This window comes from Anarrhichthys ocellatus, unplaced genomic scaffold (assembly GCF_004355925.1).
Source record: "Anarrhichthys ocellatus isolate YVR2014 unplaced genomic scaffold, GSC_Weel_1.0 scaffold126, whole genome shotgun sequence".
In the NCBI taxonomy this organism is placed as follows: Eukaryota; Metazoa; Chordata; class Actinopteri; order Perciformes; family Anarhichadidae; genus Anarrhichthys; species Anarrhichthys ocellatus.
In genome coordinates, this window is record NW_022280156.1 from 240,775 (window position 1) to 261,834 (window position 21,060).

General features: G+C 44.4%; 1 protein-coding gene across 1 annotated transcript in view; it reads left to right on the forward strand.

The window, feature by feature from the left end:
• lcor (ligand dependent nuclear receptor corepressor) overlaps positions 1-17,828 on the forward strand; it is a 71,439-nt gene extending 53,611 nt beyond the window's left edge. The window contains exons 6-7 of the mRNA XM_031877131.1: positions 2,080-2,170; positions 5,804-17,828. Of these exons, the coding sequence (XP_031732991.1) occupies positions 2,080-2,170; positions 5,804-6,953 (1,241 nt within the window). The 3' untranslated portion in view covers positions 6,954-17,828. The remainder of the gene's footprint in view (positions 1-2,079; positions 2,171-5,803) is intronic.
• Positions 17,829-21,060: the final 3,232 nt, after the last annotated feature.

A 21,060-nucleotide genomic window follows, 5' to 3' on the forward strand; every position in this document is an offset into this window, starting at 1 on the left:
TTATCTCTGTCTCACACACATGAACACCTTTTAGATGAATTCTGACACGGAGGAAGTGAATTTTATGAAGTGTTTGAGAAACACTTTTTTTTTTTTTTTTAAGACGTCAAATATCAGAATCAGAATTAGCTTTATTGGTCGTGTATGTGTTCGCATACAAGGAATTTGACTCCGGTTTCACATTGCTGTCAATGTACATGAGCAGAACAAATAAAAACAAGGACAACAAAGTAGAACAGAAGTGTAAACATTTAACTACTATGTACAATATAAATATATATATATATATATATATTAGTGCTGGGCAACGATTAAAATATTTAATCGAAGGTTCAGTCTCCTAAAACACCTGGAGTGTATTGAAACGGCTCTCTGGTACTGAAGGGAAAAGTCCAGAAATACACGGAGGATGTGTACCGAGGTGTCCGTGGAAATCATGTCAGAATCAGAGTCGGAGCGGAGTATAAATGAGGCTGATGATGTAATGATGATGTAATGATGATGCATCTTTTCTACGTGTGGTGACCCGATTCCCCCGACAAACATATTCACAAATAAAGTGTGATTTCACACACAGCATGTCGCCATATTTCCCAGACTTCCTTGCTGAAGTGTCACAGACAGTCCACCTGTTCTGGAGCACACAGAATATGCACATTTTTTGCATTTTTCTTTTTGGTCATCTAAGCACAGAAATAAGAAAATTAATTCAGTCTGTTTTCACATAAATAAGCAGCTGCAGACGCTTTTAACATTAGATGTGCAATCAGATCCACGGCATTCTGCCTCATATATATATATATATATATATATATATATATATAAAACACACATGATTATCAGAAATATGCTTCTCCTCTGCTTCCTTCCTTCGTCTTCACCGATTAGAGTGTTGTAGTAAAAGGTAAATAAATATAAAAACAGCTATCTTACCTCCCTTTGCTAATTCATTAATTGAAAGACAAAATTAACATATATCCAGATTAAGATTTAAGCTTCAAACCACAAATCATACAAGTTGTCCTGTTTCCTTCAAATAAGAACCTTCTCCAAAATCAAACCGATCCTCATTTTGTCCTCACGCTGACCTGGTGAAAGTCATTCATGCGTTCATCTTCTCCAGACTCGACGACTGTGACTTCCTCCTCTCCGGCATCAGCCAACATCTTACTCATCACTTGTAAAGCACGCCTGAGTGCTGGCCCCCAAAATATATATATATAGAAGAAATGTAGACCACCTTACATGTTACATTGTGTAAAGATGGCATTGACCTGCCATCTTTACCTTAACTCTACGTGATCACTGATAAAAGAATAAAAAGCTCACTCACAAAGTCATGTAAATATGGAATACATCGACTAGCATCGGCTTAATACTAGAAGAAGAAAGAAAGAATCGTGAATCATTTTGTTAAAGTTAATTAACAGATTCAATTTGTGACTGTATTGATACAACCGCAGCTTCTCTGCCATTTAAAGGAAGATGGAATAAAATATTCATAACTATGTCTTCATTAGCATATAATTGCCTCAAACTAAGAACTAAGAAGAGCACGTCCTCTTCATGTCTCCACACATGACTGCACGCTGCTCCTTTAACACTATACGCTCACGTTTCCAGCGCAAAGTTCCAGAAAATCATGTTCTCATCCGCTATGCTTCTGCAGATATTAGTTTTTATATTGATATATATTATTAGCCTTTTCTCATTGCACTTTGTCCAATCTGTGTCAGGAAAATTTAAAATGCGCATAAACATTGCTGGACAGAAATGAACTGAAACTGTGAAGTCAACAGTTTTTCGTGTCTTTACATTTTTAAATGTTTTTACTCGTGTCCTCTTTGGGTTGTTTTGCACTGAACAGCAGCAGGAATAGCTGTTAAAGTTGTCTAACTCATAGAGACTCTTAATAAACTCAATAATCATAATAAGCATACTAAGCATACTAAATGATGAACTACTGAGTCTACAACTCAGATTCATAATCAGAAGTATTGAGTGTGTGATGTTGAGAACAGGATTTGAGCTCCGTCGTGTTACATCTGTCCTCCCGTGTGTGTGTGTGTTTATCCTCAGACGGCGTCCTGGACCTCTCCACCAAGAAGAACCAGAGTGCAGGAAACCACAAAACCTTCCCCGGCTTCTCCCCAGAGCCTGGGGTCAAAGGGTAAGCCAACAGAATTAGTCAAACCGGCCTCCGTTAGCCGAGCGCCGCAGTCACGCGCCTAAAAACAACAAGCGGAGAGGTTAAAGCAACCGCGGCTGTTTTGTGCTTCTATACACTGCGCTTCCAGTACAAGAGCGCTGGTCGGGAGCGTGGAGACTCGGCCCGAGGGGATGATGCCACACTCTGATTCTGATTCTGATTGGTAATCCAGAGGCCAAACCAGAGGTCAAGCTGAGGAAGATTGATTTCACGAGACGATGACAACCGTCACTGGCAGATTTGATCGAGTTGTCGGATGAATGTGCAGATCTCCTGCATGTCCATGTAGCTATAATCCAGATTCAACAAAAGACGGCTCCCTACCTCGAGGGTTCCCGAGCCCTCGGTAAAGCTGGTGAACTTAATCCGAGATGTCTTTGTGTGCAACAAGACCCGGGTACACGGCGTAGGGCTGTCGCAGTAACTGCAACTGGCGATGAGCGTCTATTCAGCGCTAAGCGCGGCACGTTTACCCAGCTGTCCAATCACAATAGAGGAGGGGCGGGACGAATACCAACAAAGACCAACCGTCACATCCTAAATAGCAGGATACAAGTGCTGAACAACAACAGAACATAGACCGGTGGGTCCTTCCTCAAAGGCTTCAGCCTTCATTCAGAAGAAAACAGGTTTCCTTGTGCCGACATTTTGACTTTGTCAAATGTAAATCTACTTTTATTGGAACACATTGAACATAGCACAGCTCAAATTAAGCATCTGCATTTAGCCCATCCAAGTATTAGGAGCGCCTCGGAAGTACCAAGGAGGCGAACTGGCAGCTCTCCAGTCCGCACTCTGTACTTGGTCCGTGCGGGGACTTGAACCGCGATCCACCGGCTCCCCACGGACGGCGCTCCTGCCGTCCCTCTGCGAATATGACGTATCATAGTAACCAGATGCAACCAAAGCGTCTCTCAGCTGCCTTATCGTCCTTCTGTGTTCTGCATTTAACAAAAAAAAGTATTTAATACGTTTTAAAACTGTCAAAAGCAACTTTAGACCTAATTATAGCCTAACAATGAAGGTTTTCTATATAGCACTAAAATCAGGATAGATTAGGTAATTTTCAAAAAACAGAAAAAGGTAATAATATTGCATATCGCACTGTTTGAGCTCATCATTATCACTGCAGGGGAAACCCCTCCACCGGGACAGCCCTGACAGTGTTTTTGTTATTCAACCACAACACACGATCATGAATGAAGAAGCTCTGTGTGTGTGTGTGTGTGTGTGTGTGTGTGTGTGTGTGTGTGTGTGCTGCTTTCAAGTGCCGGTGAAGTGCTGTGACACCTGGCTCTTAGGTTGTAAAATACTGTTGCATACAAATATGGAAAAAAAGGGAAAAAACTGAAATCAAACAAGATCATATAAATAAAAAAATTGGCTGATCGATACTTTGGCTACCATCGATCCCGCAGCGGGGGTGTACCTGCTTCTGTACAGCTGTTTATAAAGCAGGCCCCTCCCTCAGCCACCCCTACGGCCTCAAGTGAGAGTTCAGTGGCAATATGTTTCAAACACAATTCGGAGGCTTTGATTGCTCCGTTTTTTTGTTCTTCGTCTCCGTGTTGGCGGACTTATCGACAATCCTCAGTGTTGCGGCCCGATCATTTATTGATGAATGTGGACTCTGCCTCGAAGTCGTGTTTGAATCGGTAGCCATCACACTCGCTTCTTGCATCACGTGGGGGTAAACGCTCGACGCTAATCGCGGCTGCCATTTCCAGCAATACTTTTGATCCGTAGGTCAAAGATGGATTAGTGGAGTTAGTGCGTGTATTACAGGTCACACACACCGGGTTAGTGCGTGTATTACAGGTCACACACACCGGGCTAGTGCGTGTATTACAGGTCACACACACCGGGTTAGTGCGTGTATTACAGGTCACACACACCGGGCTGGTGCGTGTATTACAGGTCACACACACCGGGCTAGTGCGTGTATTACAGGTCACACACACCGGGCTAGTGCGTGTATTACAGGTCACACACACCGGGCTAGTGTGTGTATTGCAGGATGAGACTACCTTCCTTTAAAAGACATTTTATCCTCAGAAGGCACACGCTGTTGTTTTGGATACACAGGTTCTGAAACAATCTTTCAATCCATCTCGCCGGGGATCCCCCTCTGTTGTGTGAATTCTTTGCATCCTTTTGTTTTCTACAAAATTCTGTTTCCACATTGAATCCTCAGCTCCACCGTGAGGAGTGCGGCGCAGCCTCCCCCGATGACTGTGTGCTTACTGTAACAGAACGCTCTATTAAGAGTGCAGACTCCAAAGCCTCTCGTTAACCCCGTATTGTCTTCGGCAAGCCAGAGGCCGCCCACTGTGGTAATCGGTCTGAAAGCTCCCGCTGAGGACTCCCCACATCGCACAGCCCGTCGTGCTGTAGCTACCACACTGTCTCCAATGGAGAAGACGCAGTGTTTCCCTCAAGGTCCTCCTCCCCAGTGCCATCCGTTGACTTGACAAGCTATTTCCTGCTATTATGAACCCGAGGGAGCATGTCTTTAAAGAGCATTTCCTCTGTTGCTATAGTTACTTAGCAGTGGGGAAATTTGCTGCAGCAGTTCAATTGGAGGCACTTTGCACGCAGGACGTGTGTTTCAACCATGATTTTCATTTTGGTTGCGTGTGTTCAGGCGTGAAGAGTTGAATCAGGAAGTGACGGTTTCTTTTGGGATTGTTATCCAGCACTCGACAATAAAGATTAGTCAGAAAAATACATTGTTTGTGTCGTAGCATTTCTTTTCTTCCTATTTCTTCACAGATTAACAACTTGGTTTGGAGTTTTTATTAAACTGAATTAAAGACGTGTTTTTATGTTATTACGGTAAAACCTGCGAGTAGAGCTAAGCAGTCACATACCACACATTACCGTTGCCTCGTGTCAGAAGTAACGACACATTGTAACTAGAACTCGTATTCTGCATGCATAAAGAGAAAGACTGGTGTGTAAGACATGTCTTGTTAGGTTTTACCAAGCAGGCCTATGCGTGCACTTACAGCTTTATGTATTTACTGGATATATGCTCAATTTAAGCAAGTCACAAAATACTGTACTTTCCCCATTTACCCCGAGTGGTATTTATGCAAATAGTTTTAGTTTTATTTGCAGAAGCTTTGAGATATCCACTGATTTGAGATTCCTGCCACCACTCTGAAACAAGGAAAATAGAGAAAACTTTATTCGTAAAACATTCAAAGATCACATTCAAAACTACAACACATCTTTCCAGAAACAGTGCAGACGTCTACAGATCTCCGTCAAATACAGGAACAAAAATAGTCACAAGTAGATAATGCAGGCTGTTGACAGTGAGCTCTGTGGTTTATCTTAAAATGTTGTTTCTGGCAAAAGACACTGCTGTTGAGTTCCTCAAATGTAAGTTATTAGTGTTTACGTGTTTACGATTTAGGTGGTAAAAAGTCAAACGATGAATAAATGAATTCCAAGCTACACATTAAAGATTGTAATCTTAAATTACAAAATGCGATATGCATCAAACCTTGGTCTCGACAATCAGTTTTATTTTATAACGACGTACCGGACACTGTTCCTAAACTGTCCTCCTGTTTTTCCTCCCTTCAGACATTCTATCAAAGTGGAACATACCCTGCCAGAGGTGGACGAAGACGGCCTGCTGCAGGGAAGCTTGCAGGATGGACTTGGGGAGAACTACGTCAACTCCAACTCCTTCAAGCCGCCATTGGCCCGCTCGCTGCGTATCAAGGAAGAGCTCCTGAGCCAGAAGCATCGTCTCCTGAGCCAGCCTGCTGCTCTTTCATTGTCTAATCTAGAGTCAGCCGGCTTGCTCAATCATGTGCAGTCCTACGCCTTGCTTGGCCAGAAGGGCTCTTCCTCTTTCTGGGGAAGCAAGGCCCACCTCGAAAGCCTGATGAAGCTAAAGCAGGCCAGTGGAGCTCTGAGCGGGGCCCTCAGTGACCTCAAAGACCTACCTACATTCCTGGAAAATCACCACAACCACCACGGAGCCTTCTCCTTCAAAAGTTCCCTCCACCATCACCACCACAATCAGGTCTCTAAGGCCCAACACCACCACAATGAGGGCAAGAGGGACCAGGGTCACTCGCCACCTGTCGACCTAAAGATCCCCCAAGTTCGGGGCATGGATCTCTCCTGGGACCATGCTTCTGAGCTGTATGGCTATGGCCCCATGGGGGTCGGGGGTGGTGGCCATGGGGAGAACATCCTTAACCGGAAGCTGAGAGCCATCCTGCCCAAGCAGAACCGCCGGGGAGGAAGCCTTGGAAGCCTGCTGGATGGGGCAGCGGACTACTGGAGCTCTGACTTGGACCACTCCAGTTCCGGGCCAGCGTACTCCACCTCCGACGCGGAAGGGGACCCAAACTCCAAGCAGCCGAGGAAGAAGCGGGGCCGTTATCGCCAGTACAACACCGAGATCCTGGAGGAGGCCATAACGGTCGTGATGAGCGGGAAGATGAGTGTGTCCAAGGCTCAGAACATGTACGGGATCCCGCACAGCACCCTGGAGTACAAGGTCAAGGAGCGCCTGGGAACCCTGAAGAACCCCCCAAAGAAGAAGCTCAAGCTGATGATGAAGATGGAAGCAGGAGGCCAGGATTTTCCTCTCGCAGAGTCAGAGAACACGCCCACCGGAACCCCAGGAGACGACGACGGCGGCCCGCCACTGGCAGCCGCTGAGCTCAAGGACAATGTAAAAGAAGAGATCGATGACAATTTCAAACCAATCGACTAAACGACTAAACACATGTAAACCTCAGTCAAATGACTTAAGTGATTTGAAAACGGATGGGGCTTTATTTGTGCCAATTTACTTTGCAGTATCTGGGTGAGCACAAACGCAGGGATAACATAAGGAGGATTCTTAAAACACACTGGAGGTAAACAACTAAACGGATGGTTTTTAAACAAGTGATGCCGTTTAAGCATTTGTTTAGCTTTTATAGCCAGGGGCTTGACAAACGCAGCTAAAGACATTCGTTAAATGACAATTAATGAAATTCCCATAAGCATGCTAATAATCCCCAGCCCCAAAACCCAATCCCCCTCTTTTCTGAACTTGATACACTGAACCATTGCTGCTTATAAATGCAGTTTTGGGCTTTGGACCATTCCAATTTGGGGAAACAAATGAGGGGAAGATTGAAAATTAACTCCTTAAAAAAAAAAAACAAATTAGTCCCTTTACTGCTCCCCTCTCTCACAAAGTACTCGCTGAAGATTGGTAAATGAACTGTCTATTACATTTGAAGCCAACTGTACGGTTTAATCACACCATTGGTATTCCTCACCGGGGTTGTGAATCAAAGCCCATTCTCTTATTGCCAGGTAGCCATGACGCTTTAACTGCAAACCTTTCTTTCCTCCTTAAGAAATTCTGTTAATTTCTGTGTGGACGAAGGCAACATTGACCCGTCCTTTTTGAATGCGAGAAGACACACAAGTCATTCAGGGATGCATGTTTGTGAGTTTCGTGGACACTACTGAATTCTATAATTGACTTCTTTTACTCTGTCTTTTATCCTTTCGTTTGATTTGCTTTCTTTTGCACTACACTTTGGCTCTGGCGCTTACAGACCAGGTTACCTCGGCATTGTTGCCCTTGCATCATGCACTTATTATGGTCTGTCTCTGAAGCCCAGTCGCAACCTCGTAACAGGTCGGAGGTGCACATCGCCTGCGTACGCTGATCCATAATCAGATCCAAGAGATTTGCCAAGAGACAAGTTTAGGTTTAATCTGATTGTGGATCGGCTGTTTTTAAGGCGGAATGCTACCTCATGGACCTCCATCAGTGTCTCACTGCTGATCCTGGAAAGCTGAAGTCGCCTTCAGGTTGCCCTCCAAACGGTGACCAAAGTGAGCTCATCCCCTTTATGGAAATCTTTACTGGATGAAGGCCTTTTAGGATCAGAATGTGAAACTCTGCTGCTATCCAGTTGATTGCCTAGCTCCTGTACAAGGCTTTAGCTAGCCTACGCTAATGGGTTTTAGCTAACAACAACACATTGCTGATGGTTTTTTTTGTTTTTTCTTCCTTTAAAAAATAGAAATCGAACTAAGCGGCTTAGCTGAAGAGTTTTAAAATAAATTATTCTCCCTCAAACCTCAAAGACAGTTTTAACGGCAGTTTATTACAACAATGTGCATTTATAGAGGGGTTTGGGGATGGGGGAGGGCAATATGCAGTGGGGAGGGGTACTTAATAGAAACGAGGGAAAAGCAGATTTAAGATATTGTAAATTATTACGACCGATGATTTAAAAGCCAATCCGTGATTCTGGATGATTTCTTTTCTCATTTTTAACTCAGGGTTACTGAGACGGATGATGTGGGTTTTTAAATATGGTAATTTCCTGTTGGACCTATAGTAGACAGACAGGAGGACAAGCCACGCCTCTCACTAATTCTTTGTCGAGGGGAGGGGCCATGTGAGTCAATATGGCAGCGCCATAGTAGATAGACCTGCTAATGAATCACGACAAAGGACAGACAGACGTTGGGTTTGGGACTCGAACTCATGGCGCTAAACTTCTACGATGGCACTTTTCAAAAGTCAGCAAAAACACAAGAGAGGAAGAGAATCTGTTTGACGGTTATGCATGTAGTGTAGCTCTTCGCTGGGTGACGGATCAGAGAGCGATCAGGAGGGCAGAGAGATGGAAGAAATAAAAGCTTTAGTGTGTGAAGACTTTCAAACGGCTGCAGCTCGGGACCCAAACAACTCTTTTGATTTCCTCTCGATTACCTCCAAGATTTAAAACGGGAAAAAAAAAAGGTGAAAAGAAACGGTCGACGGCTTGAACAAGTTGAGTTTTGTGTAGTGTCGTCTCGGTGTGTCCCCTCCGCTCGCCACTGAAGCACCGGGAATAGAAAAGAATATCCCTCTCAAGACACAGGTGGACAGAAAAAGGAAAAGCTCTTTTGGTATTTTCCACGAGGGAAAGACTGAAGACGTCAAAAGCTTTTTGGTTGTCATGTTTTTGTGCTCTGGGGTAAATGTTGCTCTTCGCTCCCAACACTGCCTGGTGCTCACCCGGCCTGTGAGAATTGTACCTCTCTGTTCAGATGAAATGATGACGATGATTCACTCCTTTATGAAATGTATTGTATATTTTATTTATTTGATTTGTTTTCTTGGATTATTCTTTTTAAAGAAAATGGCATGCACCACTTTTTTTGGCTGAATTTTGGGGTCGAGTTAATTGAATATTGTTAATCACTATGTTGAGACGATTTCAACGCAATCTCACACTCATTCTAAATTATGAATGAAACACAATCTAATTAGAATTAGAATGATTTATTACCTGTTGCACACAATCTTAATTCCCCCTCTGTGGTTATTGGTTATCCACGTTAAGCTCTGTAGCTCCCTTGGCCTGATTGACAGGTGTGCATGGCCAACGGGAAGAGCTCCAGAAAGGACCCCCGGGACAGCTACATGCCCCGGGGATCGTCATGCATGAAATGCGTCCAACACTTTGACAATGCTGAGCATTTAGAAGTGTCTAAAAGGTTGTTGTGCGAGTTGAGTCTGACCCAGCGAAGGACAACGCACTGATCTGAGTAAAGCACTTGTTATGAACTCTTGTATAGTAGCTGCTCACTTAGCCGGCTGTGAATACCGTTTGACAAAAAACGTGGCGTACAATGTGCCCCTTCCCAAAAGCCACTTAATAAAAATACACGTGTAGAAATGGTGTAATTGGCACTTAATGCACAGGTTTGTATGGATGAACTCCAACAGCACTTAGACAGAATTCCCCTAAGAGGGGAGATTCCTCCGTCCTTCAAGAAACTGTTGATCCTTACTTAACGTTTGGCTTTTTGCTATAAATGTGCCAATGCTTTCTAAAAATGTGGGTCATTTAAAAAAAGTCCCATTTCCAGCCTGCCCTTACCTGCTGAGGTGCATGCCATTTAAAGGTGTATTTATTTCATTTCATTTGGTTTCTTTGTATTGTTTATAGTCATGTGGTTAACGGCTCCCCCTGTCCGAAAAAGTCCTCCTTCTTGCAACTGATTCTCACTGCTGTTTAAAAAAAAAAGAAAAACTCATATTATATACTTAAGAGAACAGTATATATCTATTTATATACATATATATTGACAAAATACTCACATAATGAATGTAGTGAACTGAAATGAATATCTCAAAAACGTACAAAACCAGAACAGCCGTCTGCACAAGAGACGGCACCGTCGGTTCATTCTCAACAGACTGTTGTTTTTATTCGTTTTTTGCTTTTTTTACGTTTCACTTTTACGCTGCTTGCATTGGAGATGCAGTCCTTTTCTGACGCGGGCGTGCGACCGTAGCCTTCAGTACTGTAAATGTCTCAGGATCGAGCCAACGGGATGGGCAGCAATATTTGTCAGTCGGAAAATGGCGCAGACTTAACTACCTGTACTAGATGTAATTTATAATCGTGTGTGTGTGTGTGTGTGTGTGTATATATATATATATATATATATATACACACACACACACACATACATATACTATATGTCGACTTGGCCATCAGAGACCGAGTGCTATACCTCAATCTCAGAATAATGACTCCTTTCTGTGCCTCGTACTTGTATGTATACCTTACCTGGGAGCCTGGCGAAGGGATAGCCGATACTCTGGGAAATATAGTATCCTCCGCTGTTTCTTTTATTTTATTATCTGTTTTTTCTTTTCTTTGTTTCGCCTCCCTCTTGCGAAGGGAGGAGGGAGACGCTTCAAGTGTCTGACTGACCAATATTTGCCACCCTACCTCCTTTCAGGTTTTTCAGGCAACAAAACCTTATAGAAATATACAGAGAGCAGCAGATCGAGAGAGAGGGAAGACAACAGGGACGCTACAGCTATTCCGGTTCTTAGCACTGGACGGGGTTGGTATGGGAAGGCTGCAAACCTCTCATGTCTTCCTCTGAAAGTTCAAACATTTTGGGATTCAGTCGTCTGGTTTCACCCTGGAGGCGCTCAGTCAGGGCGGTCCCACCCTGGTCTGAGAAAGGTATTTTTGTTCACCGAGGTGTTTTTTTGTTTTCTTTCATGGTTTATTGTGTGTTTGTAGGTGAAATATAACTCCAGGTTGAAACTTGAGAGGGCTTTTTTTTATTTTTTTATTTCTCACACTCAGAGAAATCAGAGACCCAGAGGGGCGATTGGGGGACAGGTGGACAAGTTAACCTTCCTTCATCTGCTGTTTTGTAAAAGAAAAATATATCCAAAATCTTTTGCATTCCAAAAAAACGCCACCACAAACAGGAAAATGTACCTTTATATGATGAAAATGAAAAGAGGCTATATACTTATGAATATACAGGTATTTATTTTACTGTTTTCTTGCGTCTTCAGGTAAGCCGATCGATTTCTCTCTTTTGCTTTTCAGGTTGGTTTCAATTTCATTTATTTTCGTTCTTTTTTTTTTTTTTTTTCTGAGTGAAAGAAAAGAAAAATGTCGAACAACAACTACTGTAACCTCACTTAGTAGACGCCACATGACGCGCCGTTTTGTTTCGGGACGGCGTGTCGTGCTGAGCGCTACCGGGAAAGAAAGACCCACAATGTATATGATTGCCATGCTCCTCTCTGCCGAGAGCTTTGTTCCGTTTCTTTTTCTGTCACGCTGCATATCCGGTTGTCATTTATACCTCAGGTCCGACCACTTCAAAGCAGCTGATTGTACATGAGAAGCACGCTCACACACACACACACACACACACACACACACACAAAGAAGAATCAGGATTTTTAGTACGGCTCGTTTCCAGATTTTTAGACGTAAACCGACGGAAGCAGTTTTTGAATAATCGTCGTTTCTTGTCATTCGTACTGTTATTCTGATGGAATATTATTTTCCTTTATTTGTTTTCTTATATATATATATAAAAAAAAAAAGAAAAGGCAAATTGTTTAAAAGCCAGAAGCCAGGTTTCTGTGAATACAGACGCTGTATTCTCTCGAGCACACACAGCCGTGGAAGAGCAGAGCGCACACACAAGAGACACGAGGCACCCACAGCAACACACTCCCTCCCTCCTCATCAGGTAGCCACACTTTGTGTGGGCGGGTTTTACGTATAATTATGAAGCTGGGAGTCTGCCGGTTCTCTTTTAGAAGCAGGTGGGGGTGTTTTGTACACACGGCCTGCAGAACATCAGCGCTGCCGGCTGAGTTCTTGATCTGGCTCGCTGGGACACTGCAGGCACTGCCTCTGTGAAAACCACTTTGTGTTGTTTGTTGCTTTTAACAACACGCTGCTTTTTATTGTAAATCAATCTACAAATTGTTCTCGTTCAAGGAAAGACAAATCCATCCTTCAGCTGTACGGTTCTATGTTAGCAGTCTGTGATGGTGTGTGCATTCCTGCAGTTATTCTGTTGACACTTGTCGTTAAGGCTTCTGTGTATTTGAGCTACCAGTGTGGGGGGGGGGGGCTAAACATCGACGCCCGGGATGTTTTGTCTGGCTGCTAAAAAGCACAAACATTTGAAAGAGAGTGCAGTAATGTGTATCTGAGCAGAGAAAAGTCGCTTCCCTCTGTGTGCATTACCAGAGCGTGTGCCGTTAGTGCACGTGAGCGTGCCCCACTGGTTAGCTCTCATGCGGAGGCTACAGCTGATAACACCGCCCCGACCGTGTAGCTCCCACCCTGCGGTTGCCCCTCGGGTCAACACGTTCAAAGCTCTGTCAGCGCTGTTACCATACTTTGCGCTGTTTGCACTGTTAGCTATGAGCTGCCAGCTCAGGCGTCGCCGTGTTGAGAGCCGCTGAGAGGCGATCGCAATGCTCCCCTCTAATCTCTTATGAAACCTAACGGGTTTACAGTTTATCTAGTTCGAAGGATAAAGATTAAAGATTCTACAGATAAGAAAAAGTGAGCGTTGCTCCCATGTGGTGTCTTGCGGCTGCATTGCATGCTGGTCCAATTGAATTGTCCACCTTGGGTACAAAATGACATGAAAAGCTACAAAATAGATGCAGGAATGCAAAGAACATCACCAGAAGCTAAATATGTTGGGTCTGGTTCGCAGTCCAGTAAATAGTCCAGAACTTGGATCTCTTTCTGAGAAACTACCCGTCGTACTTTTGGATGGATTTTTCTTTTAACTGCATATTCAAGAAGTCTCTCTCTCTCTCTCTCTCTCTCTTGCAACAAGATCCACTCTCTGAGTGCAGTTTAAAAAGATAATAATCAGCACATCTACTGACAGTTACACTTTACCTTGCGTGTCATAAGCTCCGCCATGATGGTGTTGTTATTCCCCCCAGACATTTGTCAAAGCGGCGCTAACAGATCTGAGCAAATGTGCATCTCGTTTGTCGCTGGGGTGCGACGCCGAGTGCTGTAAATGTCAAAGCATTTGTGGAGATGTGACAACCAGTCGCTCGGCAGCAGCAGCCTGGTTTTGAAAGCAGAGATAAGTACGAAACTCTTTAAGGCCAGACACGCTTCTGGAACGACGCTCTTCAGCAGCGATCAACGCGACAGACACCTTCCCTCCGTTCAAATTCACTACGCAGGAAATTTGGGGGGAAAAATGGAAATGCTGGAGTGTAACAATTTGAGTCTAAAGATAGAAGTCTTCATGTTAAATCACTACACATGTAAGAGAGTGTTACCGTATCAGGATATTGACAGCTACACCTTGAATTCACCGTCTAATACTAAGTACATCTTTTAGAAAAGCGTGCGCTTTAAAAAATAAGTATTGTCATGGGGCTGAATGTTTTCAAAGTGCACTCTTTTAATTGCCTGCTTTCTCTACTTTCACATTATTCAGAGCTGTTGATTTCTAAATTCCCAACCTGGCTCATTAATCTTCTCCACGAAACCAACGCGCTCAATCCGATGATGTTGCCAGGATTAAGGGATTATATGTTTGCTGTTCTTTAATCAGTGGACTCGAGGGTGCCTTTTGAAGACTCTAATCACGATCTCAAATCATTTAAGGGTCGGTTTAAGGGTCAAATTAGTCGGCTTAAATTCCGTTGATTACGTTGCTTCGTGAGCGGCTCGCAGCAGACATTTTCTCTCTCACTCTGGCTGTTTCTCGCCTCCGACGAGCCCGCGGTGCTGGCGAGCGTCTCGCCTTCTCCGACCCCGGCAGAAAGCCTCCCTGCAGATGGCAGTGAGACAGAAGTGGCATTCTGAGGAGGTGGACGGGAGTGAAATCTAAGTGAAGCGCGGCAGAATAAAGGCTGCTGAAGGTCGCCATCCCCACCCCCACGCCGCGCTTAAACAACGGGCTTTTACCGGAACGACGCTGAAATTCACTTCACAAACCAACGGTATACTTTCACGTCTGCGGTTGAAATAAATAAATAAAAAAAGGTGCCGCGGTCGCTCAGAAACCTCACTTAAGAGAGGAAAGAGGATTATTAGGGACAAAATATAGCACCCCATCAGGTAATTTAGAAAAATAAAAGCCACGGCTGTGTGGAGGAAATCTGGCCAGAAACGCTCTGCGATAGACCGCATTGCATTTCACGAGGTGCCCTTGTGTGTTGCCTTGACATTCTTGCAGCATTGCTCCCATGTGGAGGTGTGTCTGGCCCTGTAGAGCTACCTACGTGGAGTCAAATCCAACTCTGCAAATCTCTGGTTTATCTCTTAACGTGCAGGCTTCGGGTTGAGTTTGGGGGGAATTCGATTTGTGGCTTCTGACGCTGATTCTTAGGGCTTTGTCAGAAGACGTGATTAAAGAAAACATTTGTCCAACACCGGCGAACAGATATTTACCACAGGAGGTCCGTTATCCTCTTCTCGTGTCCTTGTTCCCTTCTTTACACTTCCAGCCAGACTCTCTCTTTGTCCCGCTCTCATTCGTGTCCATGCGAGAGCATCGAAGAGCACGTTTGTCCTCCTCGGTGGTTTCTGCTACCTCAGTTCGTCACGTAGGGATCTTTTCAGGATTCCAACTGCTTCAGGAGTGGATCGGTTAGTTTGAAAACTAAAGTAGAGTCTGTTGTTGCCAGTGAAGTAGCCATTACAGGCATTTCACATGCATTTCTAGACCTTGTAAACTTCCGAGGTCAGGTTCGAAAAAAGGGTTTTTGATGAAAGTTAAGCCCTCAGAGAGTGAGCGGGATGATTTGTCAGGCCTCCCACTGGCCTCAGTGTCCTCTGATTGTTCGCCGACCACAGCAATCTGCTCGTCTTGTTATTCCTCCTCAGAAATGTGTCAGATCTTGATTGTCCCGTCACTCAGAAGTGTGAAGTTTCTGCGCCGTGATGCTGCTGCAGCGCCGTCGGTGGGCCGAGTAGAGGCCACGCGTCCTCCTGCCACACCTCTGTTAAATGTTGATTTTATTGTCATTTTCTTTGATGAAAAGTCATAACCCCCCCCCCCCCCCCTTCCTTCCTCTCCCTTTCACCTTCGCGCCCCAACTAGTGTCATCCTCTCAGCATCCAGTGGAGCGTGAGCACCTTGGGGCTGACAGGCCCTCGTTTATCCCAGGAGAGATGGGGTGTTCCTGGGCAGCCCCGGGTCCTTCACCTCTCATCAGGCCTTTCTCTAAACCTCACTGTCGCCTCTTGGGATTGTACACTCGACCCAGAGGCCCCTGAACACGGTCTTCCCCCGTCTCTTCTCTTTTCACAGAGGCTTTGCCACGCTCTCCTCTGATGAGGAACTTTGCCGATGTAGATTTATTTTAAATCAGGAAGTTGATGAAGTCGTTATTTCAGCAACAAGGGGGGGGACGTAATCTTCTGCAATATTGGAAAAAACACACACTAACGCACAACATACATGCAGTATATGTTTGGCGGTCGGTTAATATTTCAGCCTTGGTGAACTCTCTCCACTAAAGAGACTCGATGTTTTAAAGGTGTGGCCGTTAGTGTTGTATGAAGTCTCTGATTTCGCTTTGATGTTTCAGGGTAACAGGCTCGAGCTTGACTTTTAGTTTCTGTGTTTAAAAAACCAAGAACAAAAAAATAAGTGTCTAATGAGCGGGGGGGGGGGGCTTTTGTTGAAGTTGCCAGTGCATTGCCGTGATCCTCTTGTAGCTTCTCTTTGCAGTCTTTCGAGTGATGGCGTCCTCTACGTGTTGATCTTTTGGCGTCTTTGACAGCCGCGTACCTCCTCCTGTCAGTGGCGAAGTCTACGCCTCGTGCAGACAGAACCACAGCGGTGTATTTATAGTCGAGCCGAGGAGCAGCGCTGGCTCGTGGGCACGATCGATAGTCGGCTCAGACAGACCGGCGCTCGATGAGCGGATCTCAAGAGTTCAGTCCTCAGCCGGGAAGTTTGGCAGTATAGGGAAGATTAAAACAGCCAAAACTATTCACCAACTCTCTCACGGAACACCTCGAACTCATCTGCTGCGAGTTGACCCATGAGAGCCAGAACAACATCACCTAAAAGGCTCTTTGAAAAGCCTTTTCTGTACATTATTTTCAGCCAAATACTTTTTTCAGTGCTTTATTAAAAAAACAGCGAGGATTGTAAATATGACTAACTCTTAGCAGCGGAGGCTCGTGCAGAGCTCGCTTAACGCTCCACCTCGTTGGTCCTCTGGAGATCCAACTCAACACTGTCTCCTTCCCGAATGTCATAAATTTAGGAAAGCTGCTCGCGGAAACAACAGAAAAGCGAGCGTTGAAAGCACCGCCGAGTGTTTGCTCTTTCTTTCGGTCTTTGATAATGTATTTCCATCTTTGGTGTTTCTTGGTGTGCAAAAATGTAAAGAAGAAGAAAAAAAAGAAAAACTTACAACACAGAATACCTCAGAAAAGATATCCATGTAACCTTGACAGCCTCCACATATTGTCAGATCCCGACCGTCGACACATCTCCCGTCTTCGTTTCCCCTCTTGCTTCTTTTGCCATGCAGTGCGTAGCGCAGTGGGGGGGAGGTTTGTTCCCACTTTGGTTTCACAACCTCATGCGTGTCCTTTCTTTGTCAGCGGTCTTGGTCTCAAACCTTTCACAGCCCACCTCCCCGTTCCTCTTTCAAGGACGGTTGTTTTTCGAGACGATTTGACGGATCGCAAAAGTTCAGAAAGATCCACCGAAGAGACTCTTTTTCAAAAGATGGGGTTGGATTAAAAGAAAGAAGAAATCCTCCCTCCGTTTGGTTCTTTATAAAGTGGGTTTGCAGAAAGAAAGAAGGCCGCACAGTCCCCATGTTGTTCCTTTTCCATGCCTCTTTATCTACGTATCTCTTTATCTTTAACAACTGAATGTAAAAAAGAAAGAAAAAGGCAAACACAACTAACCTCTAATTTAACTATACATATTTAAGAATAAGAAATACTCTATATGTGCACATAGATATACCTATACAAGCCCAAACCGACAAACACAAATGCATATGTATATACACAGATCTCTAATGTCGTATACTATCTTGAGAAAGGAAGAGGATGAGCCTTTTCCATCGATGATTCAGGGAAACCATTGAGAAGTCCAGTGCAGTGCGTTAGTGGAATCACTCCGTCGCTTCTAGTGTTCGTCTTCTGACTCTGTTCTTACTCGTTATTTCCCCCCCGTGATGTAGCAGAGGGCGAGGGGGCAGTGGAGACTTTTTTTTGTTAACCGAAGAAGTAGTGGAACTAGGATGTAGTGTGGTTGTAGTCTATTTGAGCCCGATTCTGTGGAAAGGTGGTGGTGGTGGTGGTGGGGGGAGGGCTGTTGTTTTGTTCCTTTTCTAAAGTGGACGCTGTAAAGACAGTATATTTATGAAGATGACCCGGATGTGAGTCACATGGGGGGGGTCTTCAGGTTAGTTGTATATAGCACTGCTTCACCCTTCAGCCCTCGGCTGTCTTTTTCACAGGCGAGGTGGAACTGTATATTGAAGGCACTGATGAGGAACTGTTTGAGTGTTTTTAAGTCGAGAAAAGTGAAGACTGTTTTAAATGAAGGAACGTGGGGGGGGGGGGGGGGTGATCCTGTTTGGGTTCCCTACAGAACCCGGCAGACAGCGACGTCGTTAGAGAACGCATCTCCCTCGAGCTTTGCTGGGACTGACGGACGTTTTTTTTGTCAGCGTTGAGCCTCAATATTTTTGCATGCTGGTGTACAGAGCCCCGTATCAGCCCTCTTGTTGCAAGAGGCTGGTTAATACAAAAGTGTTCTTTGGATGTTGTCCGCAGGACAGATGCTGATGTTTTGAATATGAAATGCCCCTAAAAAAAAAAAAAAAAAAAAAAAAAGACTAAAAAAACTTCCCTTTCCTAAGAAGGAGCACCGAATGTGTTTGTTTGTCACTGCGACAGCTTTTCGTGGTGTTTTTTTGGCTAAAGCTCTTTTTCAATGGTTTGTTTTTCCTTGTATAAAGTAACAAAACCGAGTACGTATGAGTGTGGATCCGTGTGGCTGTGTAAGAAACCATGTGACGAGCTCGCTCTTTTTTCGATTTAGCTTTTTTTCTTCAACCATATTCTAGTCCCAGAGCAGTTTTCCTTTTAGGAACATGAATCTAGCTGTGCTCTGATGGTAACTCGATGGATCAGTGTACAAGTTTGAAGAACTTACAGCCCCAACAGTACATCTCACACACACACACACACACACACACACACACACACACCCTCAGGGACCCTCGACAACACTGCTCTCACTCTTATTCAGGTACTTAATCTACAGCGAGTTTTAGCAGTGACCAACCTCAACTATGGTGTGTTTCCATGCGCCTGTTCCTATGTAGACAAGAGAAAAGTCACACCCAAAATCTTAAATGATCAGAAGAAGTTTTATTTCTCACCCTCAGAGTTTTGCTATATTTTCAGCATCTTATGAATGTCAGTCTTCGTCTGGGTTCAGGACGGCCGGGTCTTTGTGAACGCTCCGTTCTCTCTCCGACTCGCGTCGGGGAGCCGTGTGCCGAGCATCGACAGGCATCGTGTGGCTACAAAGCACCGAACGTAACGACGACGTAAACCGAGCTAACCTCAACAAATGTTTCCTACAAGTGCACAAAACGGTGGTTTGGCTTTTGAAATGGTGTTATTTTTGAAAGCCTCCACAAGCCCTCACACAGTATCCGTCTGGTTTAAGTGCTGAGTCCTCTCTCTTACACACACAACACAGAGGAAATGTGACGGATCTGCCTTTAGTTATTCTTACGCTTCAGGGAAAACTTAGTAAGCCTCTCTCAAGGACCAGGAAACACGTCGGCGCTCAGCCGGACGTCGTGCGGTCGGACCTGTAGAGCTGAGGAGGAAGAGGAAGAGAAAGATCTGCCTTTCAGTCTTCATCGTTTCTCGCTCGTTCTTTGACTCTTTAAGTCGGCCGCTCTTCTCTGCTGCGATTGGTTGAAAACCTCTGCAGTCTGTTGCTCAGTGTCAGTGTTGGAAGTCTGTAGACTTCAGAGGGTATTTCACGAAGAACCGGTCACCGTTATTTATTGTACCTCTAAAAGATAAGTTGTATTTCATGTTGTAAGAACTCTTAAGATTACTTTTTACATTCCTGCTGTTGGTTCTTGGTCGTGACCTGATTCTGTTGTGATAGCTCTGATTGGGTTGGCAATGGCTCGTGGTATTTGGGTAGATGCAGGAGTTGTTGTCCAGGGGTTTGGACTACAGACCTCTCCTTTTACTTCGGTCTTGGTTTTTGTCCTGCTGAGGTTCCTTAACGTCTCGTGATCTCACCTCGGCTCTTAACGGGGGGCTGGGCGCCCCGCTGCGGTGCCCCGCTGGGCTTTTATTCCTCTTCTCCGCAGAGATTTTGTTTTCGGGTTTGACGATATACCTCATTCCTTCAGTCCAGCGGGCCCTAGTGGGGGGGTGTGGGATGGGGGCTGTGCCGATGCTCGGGACGCCCCCCAAGCCCCCCTTTTCACGATGTGGTCCCAGCTGGACTGTACCTCTCACAAAACGCATATAAACACGCATACACTGACACACAGGTTCTCCAAATACCCCGAATGGACCTCATTTTTCAATATCTACTGTTTACAGTTTGACAAAACAATTGTATAATTTAAAAAAAATATTTTTCTCATATTGTAGTTTTATTTATGTACAATATTTTTTTTTTGTTGTTCTTATTTTGTACCTTGTGCGTTGGACGTTTATTCTTCTAGGCTTATATTATCGATGTCCGTGTAAATGAGCACTTAACGAGGATCACAATAACTGGATTGAGTTTGATTGACTGATTTGATTTTTCTCTTTGAATGCTGAATCCGATATTCTGATTGGGCTGATGAATAATAAATTGTCTCATAACGTCCGATTTCTTTTGACAAAAAGATGATGATTTGATTTCCTACTGTTTTGTTTTTTTTAAACTTCCTTTTGCATTGAACGTCACGCGACGCTGATTAGATCTGTCTTTGTGCATGTGTAAAATATTTTACTGGTTATGTTATATTCAATTTGGTAGAAAAGAAAATTGCCATTTTTGCCACACATCTCAGCTGTAACGTTGTGTACGGTAGTGTTCACTGGATGCTAGAACCTTCTTTTCAAAACCACTATTCTTCTAATAAATTTTGTTGTGAAAATAAAACGTGTCGCCGGTGTTATTGTGTCGAGGATGTGAAAGTTATGTCTGTGTGTGTGCGTGTGTGTGTGCGTGTGTGTGAGAGACGGACACACATGTAGTCCTCCATTCCTGACTGACCTCTGACCCCCCCCCCGGGTTAACAGCCTGAATAAGCAAAAGGTCTTCAAAGGTTAAGTCCCGCCCCTCTGAGGGAACAGCCAGGAAGTATCCCATGTACTCAAACATTCACGCCTTTAAAGAAATTAAACAGGTAACAATTTCCTCTCTAATATCGATTTTATTTTACTGTAAAAACATTTTTTTTCTGGATTTAACTTTCTCGTCAAAAACAAATCTCTCTCTCTCTCTCTCTCTCTCTCTCTCTCTCTCTCTCTCTCTCT